At 41.9% G+C, this 26,241-nt stretch overlaps 1 protein-coding gene across 1 annotated transcript in view; it reads right to left on the minus strand.

Moving 5' to 3' along the window:
- Positions 1-19,408: 19,408 nt before the first annotated feature.
- LOC147019753 (uncharacterized) overlaps positions 19,409-26,241 on the minus strand; it is a 36,360-nt gene continuing 29,527 nt past the window's right edge. The window contains exons 2-4 of the mRNA XM_085896700.1: positions 21,393-21,581; positions 21,190-21,266; positions 19,409-19,532 (exon numbers count right to left, since the gene is read on the minus strand). Coding sequence (XP_085752826.1) covers positions 19,495-19,532; positions 21,190-21,266; positions 21,393-21,581 — 304 coding nt within the window. The 3' untranslated portion in view covers positions 19,409-19,494. The remainder of the gene's footprint in view (positions 19,533-21,189; positions 21,267-21,392; positions 21,582-26,241) is intronic.

Raw genomic sequence — 26,241 nt, forward strand, 5'->3', positions numbered from 1 at the left:
TTCCATTCCATCGGGACCATACTCTGTGGAGAATGATGGTGCTGCCTAAGCAGTCTCCTTGGCAATTGGACACGATCCTGCACAGGTCACCACTCCGACACAGGATACCAGCAAGTTGGCACTCATTTTGCCGACCTCTGAAGGATGACAGGCAGACTCAACCCCACCTGCTATTAATTAAACAGCAAAGTGGGATTTGAACTCAGGATCATAGGATCCCAAGCCCACCACCCTAATCATTAAGCCAAAACCAGACATTCATCTCAGGTCGGAGAATATATATATATATATGTGTGTGTGTGTGTGTGTGTGTGTGTGTGTGTGTGTGTGTGTGTGTGTGTGTGTGTGTGTGTGAGAGATGGTGCCTGTCCTCACTTAAGTTAAGATTGCAGAAGAATTATATCGGGATAACTCTGCTCTGTGTCTGCTATTGCAAGCTGCTTCTTTTATTGTCGCACCTCACATTTCTTGCTACCTCAACTTTCAAACAACAATAAACTACATTCACTGTGCCACATATTTTTCCTCGTCTGCCTGTGATAAATCAATTTGTAGAAATGTTCCCAGCTCGTTTTTGTCTTTTCTTTCATTGATCCAGCATGGTCCATATCCTCGCCGAGCCAGGCCTTTAGAAGATCCGTTCCTCTTAGCCGGTATGTCCTTGGCAGTGATGCTTGGCAGCATCTGATCCGGTAAAGTGATCTGGTTTGGAAAAAGCGTACCGAGGGAATGTCCTCCGGTAATTAGATCACATGATTATTTTTAGGTAACCGGATAAACTGTAGACGGAGGACCCGAAGTCACGTGGTTGAGTTATTGGCATTCACCGTCGGTTAACGACCCACCGCATCACGGATTTATCCGTGTGCGACAGCCTGCGATTCCGGGGAGTCTGGTGGGAACCCGAGATAGCTTCCCTCCCTCGTGGTTTCTCACCCAGACCCCAGACCCACAAAAAAATATATATATATGTATATATATATATATATATATATATATATATATATATATATATATATATATATATATATATATATATATATATATATATATAAAATTCAAATGAAAATAAGAGCAATAAATAATATAATATGCGATCATCAAGTGCATGGCCTCACTTAAAATCAATCGATGAAACAATGATCGACACATTTTATATCTAAGAACATGAAATTTAAATTTATTTGTGGTCTTTAGCAATGAAAGGCTGCCAATATAGCCTCGAGGTGTGCACACTCACCTGCGAGCTGTCTAGACCGAGTTTGAATCCTGACCCAGCTATAAGCTATTATCCTGGTGTTTCACATGTAGGGCGATTCGTCGACGTGTGTTACGTCCCGAGGGTGGATGTAAAGTCAGATTATCCGTCTGCTAATGTTAACACTGCAGATGGTGGAGTTAAATATCCCAGGGTGTGGCCCAAGAAGCGGATTTATCACAAGCACCCTCAGCAAGCTACTCATTCCCGACACCTTCAGACGAAATTCAGGCTTGGCCAGCCAGTTCATGAAAGACGGGCCTAAAGTCAGCTTCCCCAGCTGACTGCTCAAAATTAATTGGGGCTGAGAAGTAGTAGTAGTAGTAGTAGTAGTAGTAGTAGTAGTAGTAGTAGTAGTAGTAGTAGTAGTAGTAGTAGTAGTAGTAGTAGCAGTAGCAGCAGTAGTAGAAGTAGGAGGAGGAGGCAGCATTTCTCTTTGCTCTGCCAGAATGGTACCTCAACCAATCTCCCTCCAAAATAATAATTTCATAATAAATGTTATATAACCTGAGAAATCATAATAACATTGGATTTAACCAATTCTTCATTTAAGTTCCCAATTACAAGGTTTCAAGTGAGAGGTAAAATTTTGTATCCAATAACAATTCCTTCGCTGGTACAGTTTAAGCACTGGTTTTTACCATCTAAGTCCCGTTTTAAACAAGGAAACACCGCCTTCATCCTTCCCACAAAATATTTCTGGCAGGACAATTTCCCACCTCATCCCATCAAGGGGAATAGTTCGAAGGATCACTTCTCTTCATTTGCATGCAGCACAAGGCGGGGTAGCATCATTGACAGCCGGCATGGTTGTGCCGCTGATGCAATGCCCTCTGCCGATTAGGGCACAGATTTGTAATTTGGCCATGTTGCCTGTGATAGCTCGCAGATTCTTCGCGACTGACACCATGGGATGCCGGTTTAATGTCCACTCGAGGGACGGCATACACACACTCATTGATGAATCACCCTGCCTGTGAAACACTGGGGTGACCGTTTATAGCTGGTTCGGGATTTGAGTCCAGGCTCGAGAACTTGTAGGTGAGTGTGTGGAGCTCTAGGGCCATCCTGTCAGCCCATTGTATCACTAACGTCATCATTCTGAAAGTGCCTGGAATACTGAGGAAGATAAAGTAAGATCTCCATTTTGATTCTCTTTTGAGATGAAGAGATGCTGGTGTTTTGGACAGAAGAGAATACACAGGCTGGACTTGCCTCAAGTTCAAGGAACGAAAAGGTGTTGCAGTTACATTTCAGTGCACCTGTTATCCAAAAGCGTTCATCCTTCTGTGAAGCAATGTCAGGATAAAACAAGAATGCTGAAAAACAAGCAAAATGAGGGACTACGATAGGAAAAGTGAGGCAGCTCCAAAACAAAAGTTAGTAGTCCAAGGAACTTAACGCTGCCCTTGAGGACAGGCAGACATCATACATACAGTTTTGCAATAATGTCACCCACAACCAAGTAGGGAAGTAGAAACGATGATGGCTTGTGAACAATTTTTTTAAATTACCTGGTGGATTGCTTTCAAGTTATGGAACACCTCAGAACAGTTAGACCCCTTGGAATATAATAGTTTGAGGTGCGAACAAGGGTTACATTTGGCTCATGGACTTGAGCCATAATGGCGACAGTATGGTGCACTTTTAACTATATTGTACGACTAGCAAATACCACCCGTCGCTTCGCTGACGGTAATACAAAAGAGGGGAGGGAGAAAAAAAGGGGGAAGAGGGAGAGAATTGTGGGGGAGAGAGAGCAGGGAGAGTGAAGAGGTGGCAGGGAAAGGAGAGAGGAGGGATGGGGAGCGAGGAGGGGTGGGGGAAGGGAAGACAGTGTGAGGTGAGAGGAAGGGAAGGCAGACATGCAGTGGAGCGTTAATTACGATTCATACCATCTCATAAAAATGATTCCACATAGAATAACAGTGAAGATGGAAACAAAATACTCTGAAATTCATTTTCTACCGGTCTTACTATAAACACGGTCCGGAGACAAAGTCAAATCTGAAAACAAACTCCTGTCTAGACAAGTCCAGACATAAATATCGCACAGACGCATCCAGAGAAAACACCGCCTGGACGTGTCCGTATTCAAGTTGGCTGGAGACAAACACCGCTCAGACACATCCGGAGACAAATTCCCATCCAAACACAAATACTGTACAGACATCACCACCGTCCAGATACAGAGACAGAAACAGACAGGCAGAGAGATATGGAGGTAGGGGAGATAGCAGAGAGAATATGTGATGCTTTTTGAACAATGCGCACGCACACACACACACACACACACACACACACACACACACACACACACACACACACACACACACACACACACACACACACACACACACACACACACACACACACACACACACACACGCGCGCGCGCGGCTATTTTTGGGAAATCGGCAGGTTGGAATGAGTGCGATTACCAATAACCACACTTACTGGATACAACGCAGAAAACTTGAGTAGCTTTCACCAAAATACAATGTTGCATTTATATAGATGTTTCCCGGATACGTTCACAAACATTATTCTTTGCAAACAGCTGCGTGTGCAAGGTGAAAAAAATATTTGGCACCGTAATTTAGAAAATACATTAATACGGCAAACGGCTCAAAAATCGGGTGTTATTTCACAACTCACTCAAAATGATGGAGCACTAACCACTCACTCAGGGTGACGGAGCACGAACCACTCGCTCAGGGTGACGGAGCACGAACCACTCGCTCAGGGTGACGGAGCACGAACCACTCGCTCAGGGTGACGGAGCACGAACCACTCGCTCAGGGTGACGGAGCACGAACCACTCGCTCAGGGTGATGGAGCACGAACCACTCACTCAGAGTGACGGAGCACGAACCACTCGCTCAGGGTGACGGAGCACGAACCACTCGCTCAGGGTGACGGAGCACGAACCACTCGCTCAGGGTGACGGAGCACGAACCACTCGCTCAGGGTGACGGAGCACGAACCACTCGCTCAGGGTGACGGAGCACGAACCACTCGCTCAGGGTGACGGAGCACGAACCACTCGCTCAGGGTGACGGAGCACGAACCACTCGCTCAGGGTGACGGAGCACGAACCACTCGCTCAGGGTGACGGAGCACGAACCACTCGCTCAGGGTGACGGAGCACGAACCACTCGCTCAGGGTGACAGAACACGAACCACTCACGCAGGGTGATGGAACACGAACCACTCACGCAGGGTGATGGAACACGAACCACTCACACAGGGTGACGGAACACGAACCACTCACACAGGGTGACGGAACACGAACCACTCACACAGGGTGATGGAACACGAACCACTCACGCAGGGTGACGGAACACGAACCACTCACTCAGGGTGACGGAACACGAACCACTCACTCAGGGTGACGGAACACGAACATGAGAGCTAACACACAACGCACAGCAAGGGGGGCGTGAGACAAGAGGGGTGGGAGAGGGAGGAACAAAACAGTGGGGAACAGAGACATTAGGAGATCTGTGGAAGGGAGAGGGATGGGGCGGGGAACACGAATAGATTCCAATTTAACCTGATCTCAATTTACACCATCTTATATTGGATTCGCAAGATATCCCTTATTGGCGGGTTTTCCGTGTGTGCGTGTGCGTGTGCGTGTGCGTGTGCGTGTGTGTGTGCGTGTGCGTGTGTGTGTGTGTGTGTGTGTGTGTGTGTGTGTGTCTGCCACGCGAGGCTCCACAGCACAAACCAGCAAACCGATTTCGATGAAACTTGGCGAACATGTGCCATATGGGCTAGGAATCTGCGCGTTTGAGTTTCGTTGCTAAGCAACCACCCGTTGCTATGCAGCAGCCGAAAAACCACGTACGGTATTTTCAATACTTGTCCTACAGTTTTGAATGTGGAGAAACGAGACTTCGGAATTAAACACTTCGAGATATTTCGAAAATTTTACTCGAGCCGATATTTGATTTAGGTTTTATTTTTCAAATGGTAGTCCTTCAAAAATCGGGTGTCTATTTACCGTCATTTTTTATGAGGGGCTTAGGAAAGTGGGCGGAGCTTATGGAAAGTGGACGTGGTTGAAGAAAAGTGGGAGTGGCGAACGAAAGCAGGCGTGGCTTATGGGAAGTGGGCGTGGCTTATAAAATGGGCGTGGCTTATGAAAAATAATGTGTGGCTCAGGAGGTGGTCAAACAAGAGCATTAATAGAAGTTTATCGGGTTTTCCATCTGTCTGCGTGTGTGTGTGTGTGTGTGTGTGTGTGTGTGTGTGTGTGTGTGTGTGTGTGTGTGTGTGTGTGTGTGTGTGTGTGTGTGTGTGTGTGTGTGTGTCTGCAACGCAAGGCTCCACAGCACAAACCAGCAAACTGATTTCGATGGAACTTGGTGACCAGGTGCCAGATGGGCTCGGAGTGTGCGCGTTTGAGTTTCGTTGCTAAGCAACCACTCATTGCTATGCAGCAGCCGAAAAACCACATTTTAAGAACCCAAACGGTATTTTCAATACTTGTCCTACAGTTTTGAATGTGGAGAAACGAGACTTCGGAATTAAACACTTCGAGATATTTAGAAAATTTCACTCGAGCCGATTTTTGATTTAGGTTTTATTTTTCAAATGGTAGTCCTTCAAAAATAGGGTGTGTGTTTCCCATCATGTTTTTTGTTTGTTTGTTTGTATGTAATGGACAACTCTGGAGGCCAGAGGAGTCAACCGATTTTGATGAAACTTGACAGGTAGGTTCATACCAGGATCTAGTTCTATGCTTTTGAGCACCGTTGCTATGGACACCACCGTTGTCTAGCAACAGGACTTTGAAATTTTATAAAAAACCTAAAAAATTAATTTTTTCGAAAATCAAAAATGGGCTTCCAGGCTTTTATGCGCACTATAATCAACCTCTTTGTCAAAACTTTTCAGCCCGATCCGTCAAAAAATGTATGACTAGTATGCAATTATTTCGCGACAACCCATGTCACCTACTGGCTTGTCTATCTATATATTACTAAAACTCTCATCTTGTATACATGTATGTATGTGTGTATGTTCCCAAAATACAGCAAAAATGGTACATGATAGCGCAAAAATTTTAGTGCCACATTACTCGCCATTCTCCTGCGGTGTGCAGTACCAAGTTTCATTCTAATCAGGCAACAAAAAAATAAACCAATGTCACCCGCAGGGTGACCCGTATCTTGCCAAAAGGTGACCACGTGTGACTTCTTCAAGGTCATACTGAGGTGAACAGAGCTGCTATCCACCAGGAGCGACTCCTTGAGGAATATCTGCCTACGAGAGATTCCGATGAGAATCGTTCTCCAGAGTAACCATGAAAAATATGCGTTTGCCTCATAACGTCACCAAATGACGTCATAATGTCTCAAGCTTGACATATCTAGAAAGCACTCATCGAGGTGTTCAATTTGAGGTACTACACGATATGGTTCCTAAAACTTAAAAATTTGACCTTGGGGTCAAATATGTTTGACCTGAGGCACTAACCAAGAAGGTCAAGGCCAATCACCACCAAAAATTAATCAGCTGAGCGCCAGACCATGAACTATATTCCCATGAAGTTTGAAGACGATCCGATCAAAATTACTCAAATAATAAGGGTTTCGTCGACTCCCCTGATTTGTGACAAAGTGACCTTGACCTTTGACCTTGACCTTCAAAATTTTATGTGCTGAAAGGGACCTCTATAGGCCTCTGATATGCGAAGTTACAAAAATTTCCAATGATAACTGTACTCTGCAGAATTTTTTATATGTGATTACAGACAAACAAAAAAATAAATAAAAAAAATTAAAAAAAAACACACAAGCTGACTAACATATGTTGCAAAAACTTCGTTTTGGCAAGATAATTATTATAAAAAATCAATTCCCAATTCAGTCAAGTACTCTTCGGGAGAATTTGATCAAGCAAAAAACCTCAGTGGTATAGTTCGCAGGAGCTATCTTGTGTTTTTTTTCCTTGAAATGATTTATTTTAAAATGACAAACATTTAGTGTAGATAAAGAACGATTTATTTTTAGTCATAAAATAAACATCGCCATTTTGATTTAATACTTCTGTGTTCATTAATAAATAAAATTGTGTTTAGAAGATTACGCACAATAATTTCTGCGACTTTCTTTTCTCCGTTTTTTCTTCACATTGACGCGCAATATCAAGTTTCGTTCAGGAGCCTGGTGTTGGCGCAGTGGTTAGGGCAGCGGCTTGGGATCCAAAAGGTCCTGAGTTCAAGCCCTGTTGGGCCACTGAATTAATACACCAGGGGGTTGACTCAGCCTGTCATCCTTCCGAGGTCGGCGAAGTGAGTACCAGTGTACTGGGCCGGTGTATACCCCGGTTAAAATAGGTGTACCATATCCCTGTGTCGTAAGAGGCGACCAGGGTTGCATCAGGAAGGGCATCCGGCGTAAAACATGTGCCAAATCACTATGCTGATCATACGGATGATCCGCTGTGGCGACCCCTAACGGGAGCAGCCGAAAGAAGAAGAAGAAGAAGAAGAAGAAGAAGAAGAAGAAGAAGATCAAGTTTCGTTCAAATCAGGCAACAAAAAAAAATATTAAAAAACAATTCCCAATTCAGTTAAATACTCTTCGGGATTATTTTATAAATGCAAACAACCTCAGCGGTATGGTTCGCTGGAGCTATCCCTTTATATTTATATTTTATTTTTTATGTTTTTCTTTTTGAAATGATTTTTTTCATCATCCGCTGTCACAATGGGAACCCAACGGGTTCACGGGTCGTCTAGTATATTCCAATTTAACCTGATAAATTTACATCACCTTGTATATTCCAATTTAACCTTATCAATTTGCACAACCTTTTTGATTACAATTTAATCCTATCAATTTACACCACCTTGTATATTCCAATTTAACCTGATCAATTTACACCACCTTTTTATGACAATTTAATCTTATCAATTTCCACCACCTTGTATATTCCAATTTAACCTTATCAATTTACACCATCTTACATATTCCAATTTAACCTTATCAATTTACACCACCTTATAGATTACAATTCAACCTGATCAATATCCACTACCTTTTATATTACAATTTAACCTGATCAATTTCCACCACCTTATATATTCCAATTTAACCTGATCAATTTACACCACCTCATATATTCCAATTTAACCTTATCAATTTACACCATCTTATATATTCCAATTTAACCTGATCAATTTATACCACCCTATATATTCCAATTTAACCTGATCAATTTACATCACGTTATAGATTCACATTTAACCTTATCAATTCCATACCACCTTGTACTTTCTAACTTCGCCTTATCAATTTATACCACATTGTACATGCTCATGTTATCTTATCAATTTCACAACAATTTATACATTCCATTTTAACCGAATCAATTGCATGCCACTTAATATATTCCATTTTACCTTCATCAATTCCACACCACATGTTTGTTCTTAAATCTTATCAAATTGTACCATCCAATGCATTCAATTTTAACCTCATCAATTCCACACCACGTTATACATGCCAATTTAACAGAATCAATTTATACCATAATATACACTGCAATTTAACATTATATCAATTCCACACCATCTTGTACTTTCTAATTCAAACTTTTCAATTCACACCACCTTATTATACATTCCATTTCACCTTTGTCAACATCATACCATTTTATACATTCCATTTTAACAATATAAATATAAACCATGGTTTACATTCCACTTTAAACTTGTAAATTTCATACCAATTTGTACATTTTAATGCAACTTTATCAATTCCACACCATCTTGGACTTTCTAATTAAACCTTATCAATGCACCCCAACTTATACATTTCAGTTTAACCTTAATATCAATTTACACCACCTTGTACATTCTAATTTCACCTTGTAAATTTCACAATAATTTGTACATTTTAATGCAACTTTATCAATTCCACACCACCTTGGACTTTCCAATATAACACGATCAATGCACCCCAACTTAAACATTTCAGTTTAACCTTAATATCAATTTACACCACCTTGTACATTCAAATTGAACCTTGTAAATTTTACAACAATTTATACATTCTATTTTAACTTAATCAATTTATACCACCTCATCAATTTTACACAACTGTACTTATATATTGCATTTTTACCTTATCAATTTATACCATAAGCTGGCAGGATGGCCTCGCTAGAGGTATGCACACGGGTCTCTAAGCTGTCTAGCCTGGGTTTCAATCCCAACTCAGCTATAAACTGTCATCCAGGTGTTTCACAGGCAGGGTTGTTCATCAATGTGTGTGTCATTCCTCAGATGGACGTTAAAGTAGGTGCCTCATCTACCAGCAATAGTTGGTGGACATAAAGATTCCATGATGGCCTTCACAAAGAGTAGGCGAGTTATCTCTGACACCATGGGCAAATTCCAAATTCCTGCCCGAACCTACAGAGGGCATCGCATCAGCGGTACAGCCGCACTCTCGCCCGATGATGCTACTTCGTAGCCTTGTGCTGCATATGAAAGAATAAGTAGTATGCAGTACCAGTCTTATACATTCCAATTTAATATTTTAAATTTCACACTGCATTTTGCACTTGAATTCAACCTTATCAATTTACACCAGCTTATTCATCTTAAACCAACCTTGTCAATTCCTCACCACCTTTTACACTCTATTTAACCATGTCAATTTCACACCAATTTATACTAACAATACACTCCTATTTAATCTTATTTTAAACATGTTGTACAGCTTTCTGTATCGTCATCAGTTTGCCTTTGAAACGAAGGAAACCCTGGTGATCATACTAAAGGGTGTACAAGGCCATCACACAATCACTTTGACCTTTAGTCGAGATGGCAAGGAAAGAATATTTTTTTAGGCAGGATGACACATATATTCTTTAACTGTTGTATTGGAAGAGCTAATAAAACACCAGCAGAGGCGTCACACCAATGTTGGGACAATAATGACCCTCTTCAAGACACGAGATGGAACTGATATTCTGATACTTTAAGTGTTCAAAATTTTTCCAAACAGATACAATAGTCCAATACACATCAAAATATTTATTTATGTATTATAAAATTCATATAATATAATATACATTTACATATGTTATTACGAATGATGTACCGTTTCACATTCAAAGAAGATATAGTTCGTTGACCTGTCTTGCAGGACTATTGCGAGTATGTCTGTCTAATAACTTTTTGAACATCCTCGTACAGTGGAAGAATAAAGCAAAACAATCCGAGTGCTTTTGTGTACAACAGGAAACACAGGAAGAGGACTGAAAGGAAGAAGTGCAAAAGGAAAAATCATTTTCATCATTAATTTTTTTGTGATTTGAAAAACAGCAGGCGATCAAGGATGAAGCCAAACATTCCAAGGCATGAGTGGAAACTTGTTGCTGAGGCTTACCTAGTATTGCGGGAAAGATAGCTCATTAAACATACATTTAACACATGATAGCAGGTGATAGGTAAGATAGCGACACCTACCTGTGTCGAAGATCCAGAACAGACAGAAAAGCAAAACTGAGAAGACAAGAGACATAACTAACCGAGCTGAGGTTCGACTCGGGGGATGTACAGATGGTGTGACCTAGAACATGCTGAGTGCAGCCTAGCAAGGTTGTGTTTGGAGAAGAACGGAGAAATAAGCGTGAATGACATGTCTTCTTGAATGCGCCCTCATCTGCGCGCTCTGAGAAGGGATTGTCCGCAGGTAGTGCTTGGATGGGAGTGACGTACGGCAGTGTGGGTTGCATCATCACCTCCGAATTCTCTACCCCAAGATTTTATTCTACAGTCAGGTCGAATCTGACTCAAAACTAGCGTTATTATGCGGCCGACAGAGGGCGCTGCATCTCGAAGCACGCTGTCAGTCAAATATGGTGTCCCTTGGCTAAATGACCTGCCGAGTGAATTTAAAGAAGATATTTAAGGTAATATGTTTTAGAGCAATTAAATTAATATGTTTTAGAGCCATGCTGGTTATGAAATGGTGTATAAACCAGGACAAAACTAAAAATTCACTCACAGTGAAAATGCAATGATGTGCTTAAAATGAAGTCTGGTTGATGTAAAATTCTTCTTGCCGTTGGTTGCAAACAAAGAAGATGCTGTTAGTCATCATCGTGGATGCTCAGCCACGCAAACAAAATCCACTTCACTTGATGGTCGTGGTGGTGTGAAATAAAAGTCAGGATACTTAAATCTTGATGTGCTCAGTACCTCGTGAGCTAAGCATGTCATGAGATGAGCTTCAGAACCTCTGTATCCAGATGGACCTCTGTCTTGGGACCTCTGTGTCTAACATTGATTGGCTCTCCCTGATTGGCTGTCAAGAACTCTGCTGATTGGCCAATAGTAGTCACAAGATTTTCATTTTTAAAAATCACGACCTGATTACTGCGATTGGCAAATATGAAAACATGAAGGACTCACTATACTAACTCCCCCATCGATCGATAACCACAGAGACGATCGATATATAATTATTGAGACTTCAGCCCAAGTTCAAGGCCTGCAAAAATCTCTTAGGCCAATGGACATGTCTGCTGGAATGGGTTTTCATTACGTCTGATATACTTGTCGGTGGCAAAGAGGGTGATGCAGAAATGTATTGGGCTAAACTCAGTGCTGTTGTATGTAGTCTCACAGGAACAGTGGGAGTCGATGTAGCTGGATTAATTGTTCTGCAAGAGCAGTAGGATGAGTTTGATCGTCTCTCTATCCATGTAGGCAACCTTGAGTCTGTCTATACTGACAGTTTCTGAATTCCCATTGAAATCTAGGCTAAAATACTTGTCCTTTCTGATAATGACTCAAAAGGTGCCCCCAGTAGGGAGGTTGTTGAGAAGTCCTGAGTGTCATCACATAATAAAGCATGTGTGCAAGACAAAAGGTCCTTGTGCAGTTGTGGAGAACTCTGTTAAACTCTGGTGGGCATGTGATAGAACTCGCTCATTTTCCATCGCAGGCTGTCCACATAATATGTTACTTTTGAAATGACGTAATCTACCGCAGAATGAACAGCACACATATGCAGAACCCCCTAGAAACAGTAGTGCTCGGGACACCCTAAAATATATCGAGTGTGTATGATAAGGATTGTGACCAGAAATGGCTCACAAAGGTTCTAAAATAAGCCAAAATACTTGGATAGGTACCTGAGAGAAAGGGGTGTGCCTCAACACAATGCAAAAGTTGAAGTAATCACCGGAAGGCTCACTGAAAGGGTGACTATCTATCTCAGCTCAGCTCACCGAAAGGGCAGCCACCCATACTGCAAACTCCTGGCCACATGGGCCAGTGCAAGGCCCGAGTGGATGGGCATGTGCTACTCAAACCCCTGATGGATTGCTACCAGTGAATGGACTTTGAAACATGCAGGAAATGCTATCTCAGCTCACAGAAAGGGCAACCGCCTAAACTGCAAACTCCTGGCCACATGGGCCCGTGAAAGGACCGAATCGATGGGTGTGTGCTGCCCAAACCCCTGACGGATCGCTACCAGTGATTGGACTTTGAAACTTACAGGAATGCATTATGCGAACATGACAGGCTTCATGATTTCTTTCATGGACATCTGCAATTGGAAAGATGATGCTGTGCATCATTACCAAGTAGCAGTAACCAACTATTCAAGAAAGGACATCTTTGTGGCATGAAAATACACGAAGCTTGTGCCAGCTATTATTTACGTGGGAGCGAGTTGTACAGGGTGGGCCAAAAAAAATAAAACCAAGCTGAAGAGCACAGTTTGTAGACCGGCTGCTCCATCTCCACCGCACAGATGAGTGCTATGACATCGGATGCAGGTTCAGGGAGCTCATGCACGGGGCTCACCCGCTGTAAACACACAGACTCGGACACCACCATGGGGAAAGACCCTGTCCAGACCACCCTCGGGAAAGACCCAGAGCCAATCCAGCTGTACCCATTTTTCACTGACATAAGCAGCTGATTTTTGCACTGACATTGGCAGCTGCTTATGTAAGGACAATAATGAGGGCTTTATGCACTATTCCTTGGAAATTCTTGACAAAGAAGTACAATTGTCTGTGAACACAGGCAATGTTCACAAGTTATGAAATCACAGATATGGCCGATTCACCATCTTTGCCACCCTTACTTCATTTGCCGCCATTGGTCAGGTCCTCGTTGGCCTCTGCAGAAACCTGGCTCAGACTGTTTGACTTTACCCCTTCTGAAGGGAAGAGATGAATGCCGAAGAATAAAAGTGATAAATTACCTTATTTGTTCAAGTCACAGTTGCTGAACACTTAGTTCATTCAGAAAACAATAAATGCTGCAGGTGTAACTCCGATTCCTGATTACAATAGGGAACAAAACACTGTGCCATTATGTTGTTCTGTCCCCGTGCAGGGGCATGTGTGGGCATGGGGTTACCGTGCAGGGGCCATTCCGGGCAAGCATGGTTTTGGCCCAGTCGGGCGCGTTGTGTGATGAGTGATATTAAAGTTGATTTCAACCTCATCAAGATTGGTGTATTGGCCGTGGTGCTTCGCTGGGGAATCCCGTTAACTTTTGTGGCACTGTACCATGTCCTACTATCTTCACAAAGATACGGCGGCCATATTCTACTAGAACTAGAGTGTATAAAACCAGGCCGTGCATTGTCATGCCAACGTGATGTCGTCGCTTCGGTGCGTTTTCGTGGTGTATTAATTTTTTTAATCTATGAATTTTTTTTTTATTATTATGATATGGGTGCAGTACCCAAGAGAGGATGTCGCCTCCTTCACTTTGGAATCACTGTAATTGCTTCAGCCATAATTGTGCTCGGTAGAGTGAAATTTATGAACAATTTTGAGGATTCACAAATCGGCGATTTTGCGATGTCTCGATCTGGTACTTTAGCAATGTATTTTGGTGGATTTTTCATCCTTGTTCGTTATGAAAACGTTTGAGAATTTTGTGGGTGTTGCTACTAGATCTTGTAGATCTGGCATTCCCGGAACTCTGTCATTTCCCTTCTGGGATTATTTAATTATAAAAGCCATTGCTTTGATCCTGTGTGCTGGTTCGATCATTACATGGTGGCAGGAGTGGGATCTGAACCCATGCCTCCGTGAGGTTATTTGTTACATTCTCTGCCAATGGCAGGGCAGTCATGGTCCCTTCCCCACTGGTATCCACATCGAGGACAAACATCCTGTTGATCCACAGCATGATTGGCATTATCCCGGGATTCCTTACCACGAGCATCGCGTCTCGTAAACACCGCGCTATTATCACGAGCACCACGTGCTGCAAACCTCACGACTTTCCCGCGCAGCTCGTTTACCTCCAGCGGCATCTTGCATATCGATTGTATTTGTGTGTGGCTTGCCTCAGCGGCTCAGCAGATATACACAGCTTTGGCAAGGTCCAGGTCCTTTTCACGTAAAAGACATTCTTTGATCTGCAGATCTGACATTCTGAAAACAATTTTATCCCAATTCATGTTATCCACCTTGACAAACTCACATGATCTGGCCAACGTTCATATATCCGTCAGGTAATGGTGAAATGACTGCCCATCCTGCTGTTTGTTCTCCCAGAAGTTGTGTCGTTCATACATCAGGTTCTTCTGAGGATTGCAGTAATCATTGAACTGTTTTATCATCTCTGACAGTACCTTACTGTTTGATGCGGGGTCGAACACAAATGTGTTGTAAACCTCAATTGCCTCCACCCCAACACAGTGAAGCAAAATGGCGACTTTCTGACTCTCCGCCTTGAAGGCCTGCCCTGACGCCTCTAAAAACAGCTCAAATTGCTGGGACCAGCGGCGCCAGTTCTCACCGAGGTTCATGTTCACCAGACATGGCGTACCCAAGGAATTATTTACGGACAACATACCATTTGCCAGTCCTAACCTCAGGAAATTCGCCCAGGAATGGGGGTTCAAGGTTACGACCAGTGTTACCACTCCTCATTTTCATAGATGCCAAGGTGAGCCAATGAAAAAAGCCAAGAATTCACAAGGTTTTGGAAAAGCGATGATAATAGAAAACCTATACGCCAAGAAAACCTATAGAAAACCAAGACGCCAAGGTGAACAACGAATAGCCAATATCTTGTGAAAAAAGCCAAGGAGTGGTCACACTGGTTACGACCTCCAGCCCCACATATCCTCAATCCAATGGACAATCTGAGCGTGCAGTACAGACTATCAAGCAAGGGCTCAGAAAAGCCGCCAAGGGTGGCCACGATATCCATTTGATGTTGCTATCCTACCAGAACACACCACTGGCAGGTCTTCCATACTCTCCAGCACAGCTGCTGATGAGCAGGAGGCTCAGAGATCAACTGCCCTGTAGTGACCGGGCTCTGGAACCACAAGTTCCAGTTGATGTTCGGCATTTGTTGGTGTAGCAACAGCAACGTGCTAAACATTTATATGACCGGGGTGCAAAAGAGCTAATGCCATTATTATCGGGGGACAGCGTTTGTGTACAGCGTAACAAGACCTGGGAACCAGCGGTCATTGCGGCTAAACACCAAACACCACGGTTCTTAAGTCATCGCCACTCCAGAGGGGCATGTGTACGAAATCATTGGAGAAATTGGCGAAATCGTAGGCATCTCTGCAGCACGGATGAGTCTCCTTCGCCCGATGCTACACCGCTGGAGGAATTTCGACAAGAGGAAACCGTTTCGCTACCGGAGTCTTTCCCGCCGGAAAGACAGCAGCACACTTCTGACGCTCTTCTCGCATCACTAGACGTCCAGAGCATTTTAAAGACTACGTGATGATTGATTTCCATCGCTAATTTGGATGCCAATGATTTTGTTTTTTGTTCTGTTGCAGTTTTCATGCTTGTGGGGTTATATCCATTTAAATGGTGATTCATATGTGCATTGAAGAGGAAGGATGTTGTGGATGCACTATTCGACAGGTTGTAAGTGACACAAACTACACCAGAATACTGAGATAGTCGTTTATTGATGAGGTGGTCTTACGGGTGTTCAGAACTCATCTCGAATGTTCACTGAAATGAATCAAACTGACATGGCCACGACCTGTCGGACGAGTCACTTAACGTGACTGCGCTCGGCATTGTAATCATCACAGGTTTTCTTAGTGTTTCTGATGAGATGTCTCTGAGGATCATGCTGATGACCAGGGATTTTACAGGAGTTGGCTTTGTTTGTGATGAGAGCACATGACCTCATTTGAGAAGCGCCCTCAGCAATCGATCTTGTTCTTGCGAACTTGTGAGAAGATACTTTCCTCTTCGGCATGACTGTGAGGCAGGACAAGTACGTGCTGAACCACGGTAAACAGAAGGCCAAATCGTGGCTCCCCTTCTGCCCTTCTCATCAAAGATACAAGCCAGGTGTTGGCTTAACGGTTAAGGTGGCTGTCTGAAGAACTTGTGGTCTTGAGTTTGAGCCCTTGTTGTTTCCGTTGAAATAACACCAGGTGGGTTGACTCAGCCTGTCATCCTTCCAAGGTAGGCAAAATGAGTTCAAGCTTACTGGTAGCAGGGGCACTGCATTAGCGGCACAACCGCGCTTCCAGAAAAAATGATGCAACGAGCAGGCACAGGCGGTATACGAAACAACAACATAAGTGATATCTCATGCCACAAATTACCCTTCCCAATTCAAACAGTAATAAACATTAATGAAATGGGATACTGCCCTCCAGCCGATGGAATAGGATGGGACACTGCACTGTACTCAAACCTGTAACTCTGTAGGACATTGTTATAAGATGGTATCATGTAACCTATTTCATTTTTTTTTTAATTACGGTTTGAATTTAGTAATATGTGGACATCTTGAATGAATGAAAACAATCCAAATCAAATCAAATCCTGGAATTTTAATACGTACTCGAAAGTACCGATTAATATATCACCAAGAAGTGAAAGAGAGAATTGGAAAGCACAGATCGATTGATTCGTGGTGACGGCAATATGGTCCACTTGATCGGAAGTGAAGTGATACTGCGTGCAGAATCCTGGAGGACGTCGATGTTGCCTTCGGTGAGGGCAAGCTCATGACGTCACACAGCAGTTAGACTAGACACTAGAGCTGGCGAGCCACGGGAGGCCCTGGTGGCCTCAAGTGCGGCCCCTGATGCGCAGCCGATAATACACAATTGTGGAAACACCCTGTCATAATCTGCCATAAGTGCTATCAAGTTGACTCAGTTTTCAAATGAGTGTTCCAATGCAAAGCGTAAAAGTAACATCACTACATCAGTAGATGGCCGTATGCAAACAATTATGCTTGCTGCCCAGCAACCACAATGAAATAAACAAAAAAACAGAGTATGTGGAGGTGGGGCCTAACAGCAGCCATGTTGGAGTCCTGCAGTCGGTGCGGCGGCTCTCACACTGATATTTTATCAGCAAAAGTGGCCACCTTCTAAAAATAGTGGAGGATAAATGGGGTTTCTGGGACTTCCATTCAAATGAAAGGGGAAAAAGGGAAAAACTTTCTGACAAGCCCTAAAAGCCCAAAATAGGAGTGATTTACTCCCCACCTATCCCCTTCCCTCCCATACAAGCAAATGTAAAATTGAGACTCATTTCCTCCCCTTCCCATACAAGCAAATGTAAAAATGACTTACTGATTAAAGCACTTCTTCCCTTTCATATTTTCATTCCACTCAAAGAGCGAACCAACGAATATTTGTCCATGTTTTACTTCAGGGAATAACTTAATTTTCCTATTACATTCATCACCATCGAGTATATTCACAAAGATTACTTTGGAACTTGGTTCTTGGTTTAAGTGTCTTTGTTGAGCAGAAATGAAATGATAAACTTCTCTTAATGCTCTTATTTGACCACCTCCTGAGCCAAATATCATTTTGAGATTGTGGTAAATTGTTTTTTCATTGTTCAATTGATAGCAATCAACGTTTTCAGTCCATTCAAGGATATTAATCTTTTTCTTTACCTCCTCCAACTTATTTGTAATGAAATTTATCCGCTTATTTGTTTTATCTACTTTTACCCCGGTTATTTCTTCAATAAGACTTATTTGATATTTCTCACATTCTTTATGTTTCCCATCTAAATACCAAGGCTGATTACATCTCCACTCTTTGGTTTGGTTATTGCTTGGTTCCATAATTTATAAATCAGTAAAAAGACGGCGGAAGCCTGTTAAAATTCCCAACATAATATCTTAACACTTATACTTATAACCATAAGGGAGACTATTGAATAAAACGTGCCGTTTTATTTAAGAATATATATTGTGATAAATCACTTAATCTCACCAAGTCATTCGCGTCAGTCGGGCTTGGATAATTTAATAATTTATAAGCATTTTTCATATTAATATTTTTTTCATATGAATATGAACGAGAAAGTGGAGATAAAGAAGAGAAAGAAGGAAAAGATTATATTATTGATAATGTTGGTGTGATTGACTTCAATTAAAGTTTTCCATTTTTTTTTTCTTAAATAAATGGAGGAGAGAGTGAAGACATTTCTGAGGATTCTTTATGTTTTAAAAATTAAGATTCAAATGTGCATGTTGGAAACTAAAAAGGTTTTCGCACTGTAGGAATTTTTCTCATAAATAAATGAGTTATTGTCTCAAATGTAAAAAGAAAACTAATACTAAAAAATCTCATATTTTTAAAGTAAAAATGACAGGGTTATACAAAAAGGCATATGTTCGGTGTGTGTCTCTAAAAAAGAGTAAATTCATCTTCAAACACAAACGTGGGGGAGATATACAAAAGTTTTAATCAGAAAGTAAATTTACAACTACTGGAATACCAGGGGAATTACATCTACAAGGGTATTCTTTCTGTGGTCCAGGAACAAACTTGAATAAAAGATTAGATGAGGCTGCAATCCTAAAACGTGGAGCAAACCTATCAATAGGGCTGATTAAGTGTGCATGAGGCATGATATTGATTATGGAAATAGCACAACGTTGGAAGAAAAACACGAAGTCGATAGAGAAATGTTGTATAATTTGTCTCTGATACAAAATCCAACCTTGAGAGAAAAAGGTGATAGGTTCATCGTGAAGAAGATGATCAGTGCTAAATTGAAACTTGGGCATGGAAATTCAAAAAAGTTATAGGCTCTAATGATGTCATTAAGATTGAAGAGCAATTAGCTGATTAATTACATAAACCAATAATCACAAAGTTTCATAGAAGGAAGGTTTTATTCCAAGGAAGTTGATTATATCTGGTCCGCTGATTGAATTGAACTCAATTATGATAAGGGGTACAAGTATGCTTTAACCGTTATTGATTTGAGGAGAGAATATGCGTGGGTTGTCCCTCTGAAAAACAAAAGAGGTAATACTCTTATGTTAGCCTTTCAACAGATATTCAATCAAAGCAAGAGAAAACCTCAAAAATTGTGGACTGATGAGGGTACACAGTTCTACAACAAAACATTTATGAATTTTCTTAAAAATAACAACATTATGTTATACAGCACCTTTAATAAAGGAAAAGTGGTTGTTATTGAGCGATTCAACCACACTTTAAAAGAGAGACTATACAAAAAATTCACTCAACTCGGTTCTCAACAATGGTTATCTTTAATTCAGGACATTGTAAATTAGTATAATGATACGGTTCACACCTCAACGAATACTAAACCATCAGAAACATTTACAAAATTAGAATATGAAAAAGAGATTAATGTCAGAAAGCCTAAGTTCAAAGTTGGTTCAAAGTTGGTGATATAGTAAGAATATGCAGGTGGAAATCTCATTTTGAAAAAGGTTATACTCTCTCTCTCTATCGAGTGCAGCCTGTGGCTGCTGGTTGCATCAATGGTTGGAACGCAGCTTTTGCCGCTGATGCAGTGTCCCCTGTACCAGCACACTGGTAGTCATTTTGCCAACCTCGGAAGGATGACAGGCTGAGTCAACCTCCTGGTGTGTATTAATTCAGCGGCCAATGGGGCTTGAACTCAGGACCCTAGGACCCCAAGCCGCCACCCTAACCACTAAGCCAACACCAGGCTTAAGGTTATACTAAGCGATGGACAAATTAACTTTTTTAAATCGTTGATGTAATAGATACAGTTCCTTGGACTTACAAGGTATATGATTTTGAATGGGAAGAGATTTTAGGTTCATTTTATTCACAGGAATTACAAAAGACAAAGTTAATAAATTTAATTTTTTTTCTTCTAAAATTGACTCCTCCCCTTTTTAACTCTACTCCTTTTTAACTCCGCCCCTTTTTGACTATGCCCACACAAGCCCCACCCACCCAAACCCCACCCACACAATCCCCACCCATGCAAACCCCACCCACAAGCCCCACCCCACACAAGCCACATCCATCATATCCACATAATTAGTGATTAGTTCATTAGTTCCCCACACACAACATATTTATTTAATTAAAAATTTTTTTGCTCCACCCACACAAATCACATCCACACAAGCTCCACCCATGCAAACCCCACCCACCCACACAAGCCCCACCCCACACAAGCTCCACCCACCCACACAAGCCCCACCCCACACAAGCTCCACCCACCCACACAAGCTCCACACATCCATACAAGCTCCACCCACACAAGCCCCACCCATCTACACAAGCTCCACCTCCCTGTGCACCTTTGACCCACGACCCCCCTCATCCCACCCCCCACCCTTCCCCACACACACACACGGGGAGGGGAGAGGGATGAGGAGGTGGTGGGTCTTTGGGGGAGCACACCTACCCCCCCCACCTTCCCCTTTACATCTCCTTTATTCTTTTCTTGTAATTCAAAATCAGATAATTATAAGGAAAGCATTTATAATTAAACAAAAGTAATAACATTGAACAAAATCTTTTTCGCAGCAGTCTAATAGTTTGTTTTGGTTTTGAAAGTCGGTCAACATATTCTGTTCAAAACAGAGTGAAGAACAATTAGGGTATACAAAGATGATTATATTATGATATTAATACAATAATAAATATAACATTTACCTTCAGAAGATATTGTCATTTCAGATTCCTCTCGAAGATTAAGTTGTGTGTTTGGTTCATCCAGACAGGTGTTTAAACTGAAAAACAAATTGATAATAATAATAATGAGTCAAGGACAGACGCGCGCGCGCACACGCACACACACACACACACACATACACACACACACACACACGGAGACAGAGACAGCGATAATTTCTCACCTTGGACTCGGGTCATTCAAGATCAAAGGACGTGAGAGAATTTCTTGCCATCCAAGAAAAATATCATTCAGTTCATTTTGAAACGAACAAATGTCTTCAAGGAAGTCATTCATTTTTATCCACTCGTCGTGTAATTCAAATAACTCATTTTCAACATCAGTTATCAACGATGTTCTTATTGGGGACAACCTGTTAGAAAAAGACATACAATAATTATTGGTCGTATAATGATTTAATTCTGTTTTAAACAGCAAATAATGAATTGGGTTGAGGATCTCACCTGTCATCTTGTGAAAACGATTGATCTGCAAGGTTGTAGTAATAATCTGAATGCTCCATTTTCGTAATAAAACATGAATGGCACACAAGTTGGTTTAAATGAGCAACTTGATGACGTAATGGGAGATTGCACAACAATGGATTTTTCAGGGTGTGTCCCACATTGGAAATGACCGGAATTTTTTTGGCTTAGTTCGGGCGAAGCAGCTTGGCCGACTCCAGACTGACTCATTTTTACACAAAAATGAAGCATTTTGCTTTGAATGATTTTGATAAAACCAATGTTTAAAAGCTGTTTTTAGCTAAACTTTGTTATGTTAGTGTTCTGATGATTTAAGATATAACCATGAGAGACATGGGCACAGACTACTTCCTCATTTTCACTGCACGACTGTGCTCTTAAAAGCACTTCCCCATTTTACAAAACCGAAGGAGGAATAGCCTTTTCTTTCGTGCTTGAAGATATAAAGTGAATGTATCGATGGAAATGAATGTAAGAGGAAAATTAAGTTATTCCCTGAAGTAGAACATGGACAAATATTCGTTGGTTCGCTCTTTGAGTGGAATGAAAATATGAAAGGGAAGAAGTGCTTTAATCAGTAAGCCTGAATCTTTCATCGTCTCAATTTTACATTTGCTTGTATGGGAGGGAAGGAATAGGTGGGGAGAAAATCAGTCTCCTATTTTGGGCTTTTGGGGTTTGAGTCAGAAAGTTTTTCCCTTTCCCCCATTCATTTGAATGGAAGTCCCAGAAACCCCATTTATCCTCTACTGATCACTGCACCAGAGTGATACCTTGCATAATCGACTGCAGGTCACAACAGATCTATCAGTCTGTGTGTCAATCCTTGCGAGTGGAATGGAAGTGAAACATTGCATTTTTTAAAATTGAGAATACTTTCCATCCAATACGGGTTTTGACCACATTAAAACGGGTCTGCAGGTTTTCACAAATCAAACGGGTCAAACCCGTGAAATCCGGGTCACTTGCCATGTGTGATTTTGTACACATTTGAAAGGGTGGCCATGTTTTTGCCCGTGCCATATCCCTACATGTGGAGTGCCATCATCCTCCATGATATATGTATACACGCAATCACGTATATATCTTCTTCGTCTTCTTTAAAGGCCACATTTATGGCCACGTTTTGTGAGGGTTGGCCGGGAGAAGCTTGGAACAAGTCTTTCATGAACTGGCTGGATAGGCCTGACTTTCAACCTCGGTTAGGCCAGGAAATTTTAATTTGGCCATGGTGCTGGCGATAGCTTGCCTACTTTTCGTGAAGGACACCATGGGATCTTTAACGTCCACCAACACATGCTAGCGGACGAAACGCCTGTTTAACATCCATTCGAGGAACGGCACACACACATCGATGAATCACCCTTCCTGTGAAACGCTGGGATGACCATCTTTAGCCAGGTAAGGATTCAAACCCAGAATAGACAGCTTAAAGATGAGTGTGCGAACCTCAAAGGCCATCGTTCCAGCCCCACATTTATGTCCTGTCATGTCGACGGGTCTGACTAACGTCACTTGTCGTGTCCAGAACTTTAGCTACTCCTATCCTGTTAACTGTTCTTTACCATTTAGAAAACCCCAAGGATCGCTCCAAACTGAGGCCGAACTTGGCGGCACAACATGTGGGAGGCAAGAGTTGGGAAAATGCTTCTTATAATTAAAACTAGTATAAAAGTCTGTCAAAAAAAACGGGTTGGAATTATTTCATTCAAAATATTCAGAGACTGGGAGATATGATGTTTTGTAGCAAGAAAAAGCATTATTTTAAAAGAATACATGCACAAATGTAATCCTATTTTCTTTATCTTCTGGGACCTTTCATTTTGAGGGTACAGCCTCATGAGCATGCCAAAGCCTGAAGCCTCGGCCTCGCGCAGGTGTGCGTTTATCCTCTTGATTTATTAGACATCGTACATATGTAAATGAACACTCCTTATATTCTGCACGCATTACACATCACGTGCAGCGAATTTCACCTCCCTGCGCCTTGTATATAGTGTTATGTTTTTAAACGCATCTGTACACCACCATTGAGGCCCGGTTGCAAGTCACCGTCTACATTTACAGAAGAAGAGACCTAATTACTCTTTAATGGAAAATGTTTTTCGAGTTTTTTTATCCTGAAAAAAATAGACCGTCGTTAGCACATGGCCATGTGAAAAAAAAGATTGGTCTTTAAAAACCCTTCTTAAATCATCCTTTTGAAGGGGGACAAACATCACGCAAATAAATACACAAACACACATTGTGTTTAATATTTTAGATGGTGTTTATTACCTCCGCCACGGAAGGTCAGCAGAGGTCATGTTTTCTCCATGTTTGTTTGTCTATCTTTCTATAAACAGTTTGGGTGTGTGACAAGGCCAAAATGATTACATTTTGGTGAAGATCCGAATCTGGAACCAGATACGGGAGTTTTTTTTTAATTTTTAAGGGATTATTCACCATTAAGATTTAGCCCCAAAAACGACATATAGCAAGATATCTCAAAAAGTTTTCCTTGAATTGGGACGAAACGTGATGCAAGAGTTGGGTAGATGACAAGAACAAGCCAATTCGATTTTGGAGGTTCGGATCCAAATCCAGCCTATCAGCGGGACACAAAATGTAAACTGTTCAGCCTGGCGGAGGTATGAGCTCTACCGAGTGTTGTTCTGGTTTACAATGAAATAGGAGGATAAGGGTAAATGGGACAATCACTAAAACAGTATAGACTCGGAGCTCAAAAGGACAGACCGCCAATATGGGAATGGCACGGGGCTCTCACAAAATGGAGACTTGCAGTGTTCGAACAGATGTCACCGCACAGAACCATTGAAGGTGATTGAGGTGCTCACAGCTCGTCGCAGCAATATATGTGGCGCCGAGTGAAGCGGTGAGGATACCATCTTGGTTGGGACAGTGAACGGTCTGTGCAGCGGCACCCAGAGGAGGAAGAAAGCGAAAGCGAGTGAGATAATTGTGACGGAGATAACACCTCAAGTGTGTTATCGGAGACCGTGAGGAATGGGGCGTCGCCGATGTGTAGATAGGTCGGAACGAGGGTGTAGCGGAAGCCCTGTGCATGACACACGATGGGGTGGGTGTGTTGGCAAACTTCAAAAAAAAAGAACTCTGAACAAAGGGTCACAGGCCCCCTACAGAGAAAGCTCTGTGAAGTCTGTGCAGACACACCAGGCAGCCGGGTGTTTCCTGCGAAGATAAACGGCTACACCTTCTCCAAAAAGAGGCAGAACCCTGCAATAAAGCACAAAGCTAGGATGATGCTGCCTGTCTCAAGGGAAAGACTGAAGCAGGATAGCAATCAAAGAACCAATGACAGCTGGAATACTGAAGGAAGGTAGAACGTCCGTGCTCTGCATTTAAAGTGTGGGTGATGGGTGACGGAGGAGACCGATTCATGGCTACAGCGCACACGCAGAAAATAGATGAATAAAGGAAAGCTGGTAATGGGCAGAAGGACGAAGGGGAACAGAGGGGTAGAAGGGAAGAAGAGAAGGACAATGAGGAACAACATGATCTGGAAGATGAGCTGGTAATAAGATAGAGGATCTGAGAATGATACCAACTGAAGAAAGACCACTACTAATATGACTATATAATAATAAACGCAAAAACAACACGAATCAACAGAACAAACAATTTTTTTAAAAAAACAACAATACCATAATCAGCCCCCTTGAACGAAAGAAGCAGTGAGTTTGGTAGCAGCACTCCTCATTCAAAAATAACAACAAAACACCGTAAGAACAGAACCGGTTCCACAAATAAAAACCAAGCACCACCATGGAAGCAAAGACTGTAGAGATGGAGGGAGCTGCTCAGAAAGGAGACAGGAAGGACAGATACAGCAATTCCAAAGATTAAATCAAAGCCAAAACACGAGAGGAGAATCCAAAAAATTAAAAAAATAAATAAAATTGACCATAAGGACCTCAAGTTAATGGTTGGTGACAACAAACTGAAAATAGAGATGATAGTAAGGAAAATAAAAAATAACAACGAGGCTAACAGGAGAAGAAAGCAAGGACAGGTGTTTCAAAACAACCCAAAAAAGATTCTTTCGTGAACTCGGGAAAAGGAAGCAGAATGTATCATCTCCTCCTGAAAAAGATGAACCGGAACGATTCCAGAAAGGAACTTATGAAGATCGAAAAGAACACAATATTGATGTGGAATGGATATGAAATCTGGAAGAGTAGAAGCAACATCTCAAGGAAATGCCCCCAGTAATAACTGATGCAGAAAAGATAAGAAAACAACTTGTAAAAATGGCAAACTTCAAAAGCCCTGGCCCAGATGGGATCCCAAATTTCTGGCTAAATCAATTTGATGATCTCCACGTTCACTGCACTCAAACATTCAATGAACTTATCCAAGGGCGCCAGGAAATGGATGAATGGCTCATAGAAGGCAACAACTTCCTTATCCCAAAATCTGAAGGAACCAAACTGCCTCACAAATATTGGCCAATAATCTGTCGAACAACAACACACACTTTTAACAGGAATCATCACAGAAACGATGCACCATCACCTCATACAACAA

The sequence above is a fragment of the Eptatretus burgeri genome, chromosome 9 (genome assembly GCF_056783735.1).
Source record: "Eptatretus burgeri isolate ZD-2024b chromosome 9, Ebu_testis_v1, whole genome shotgun sequence".
Classification (NCBI taxonomy): domain Eukaryota; kingdom Metazoa; phylum Chordata; class Myxini; order Myxiniformes; family Myxinidae; genus Eptatretus; species Eptatretus burgeri.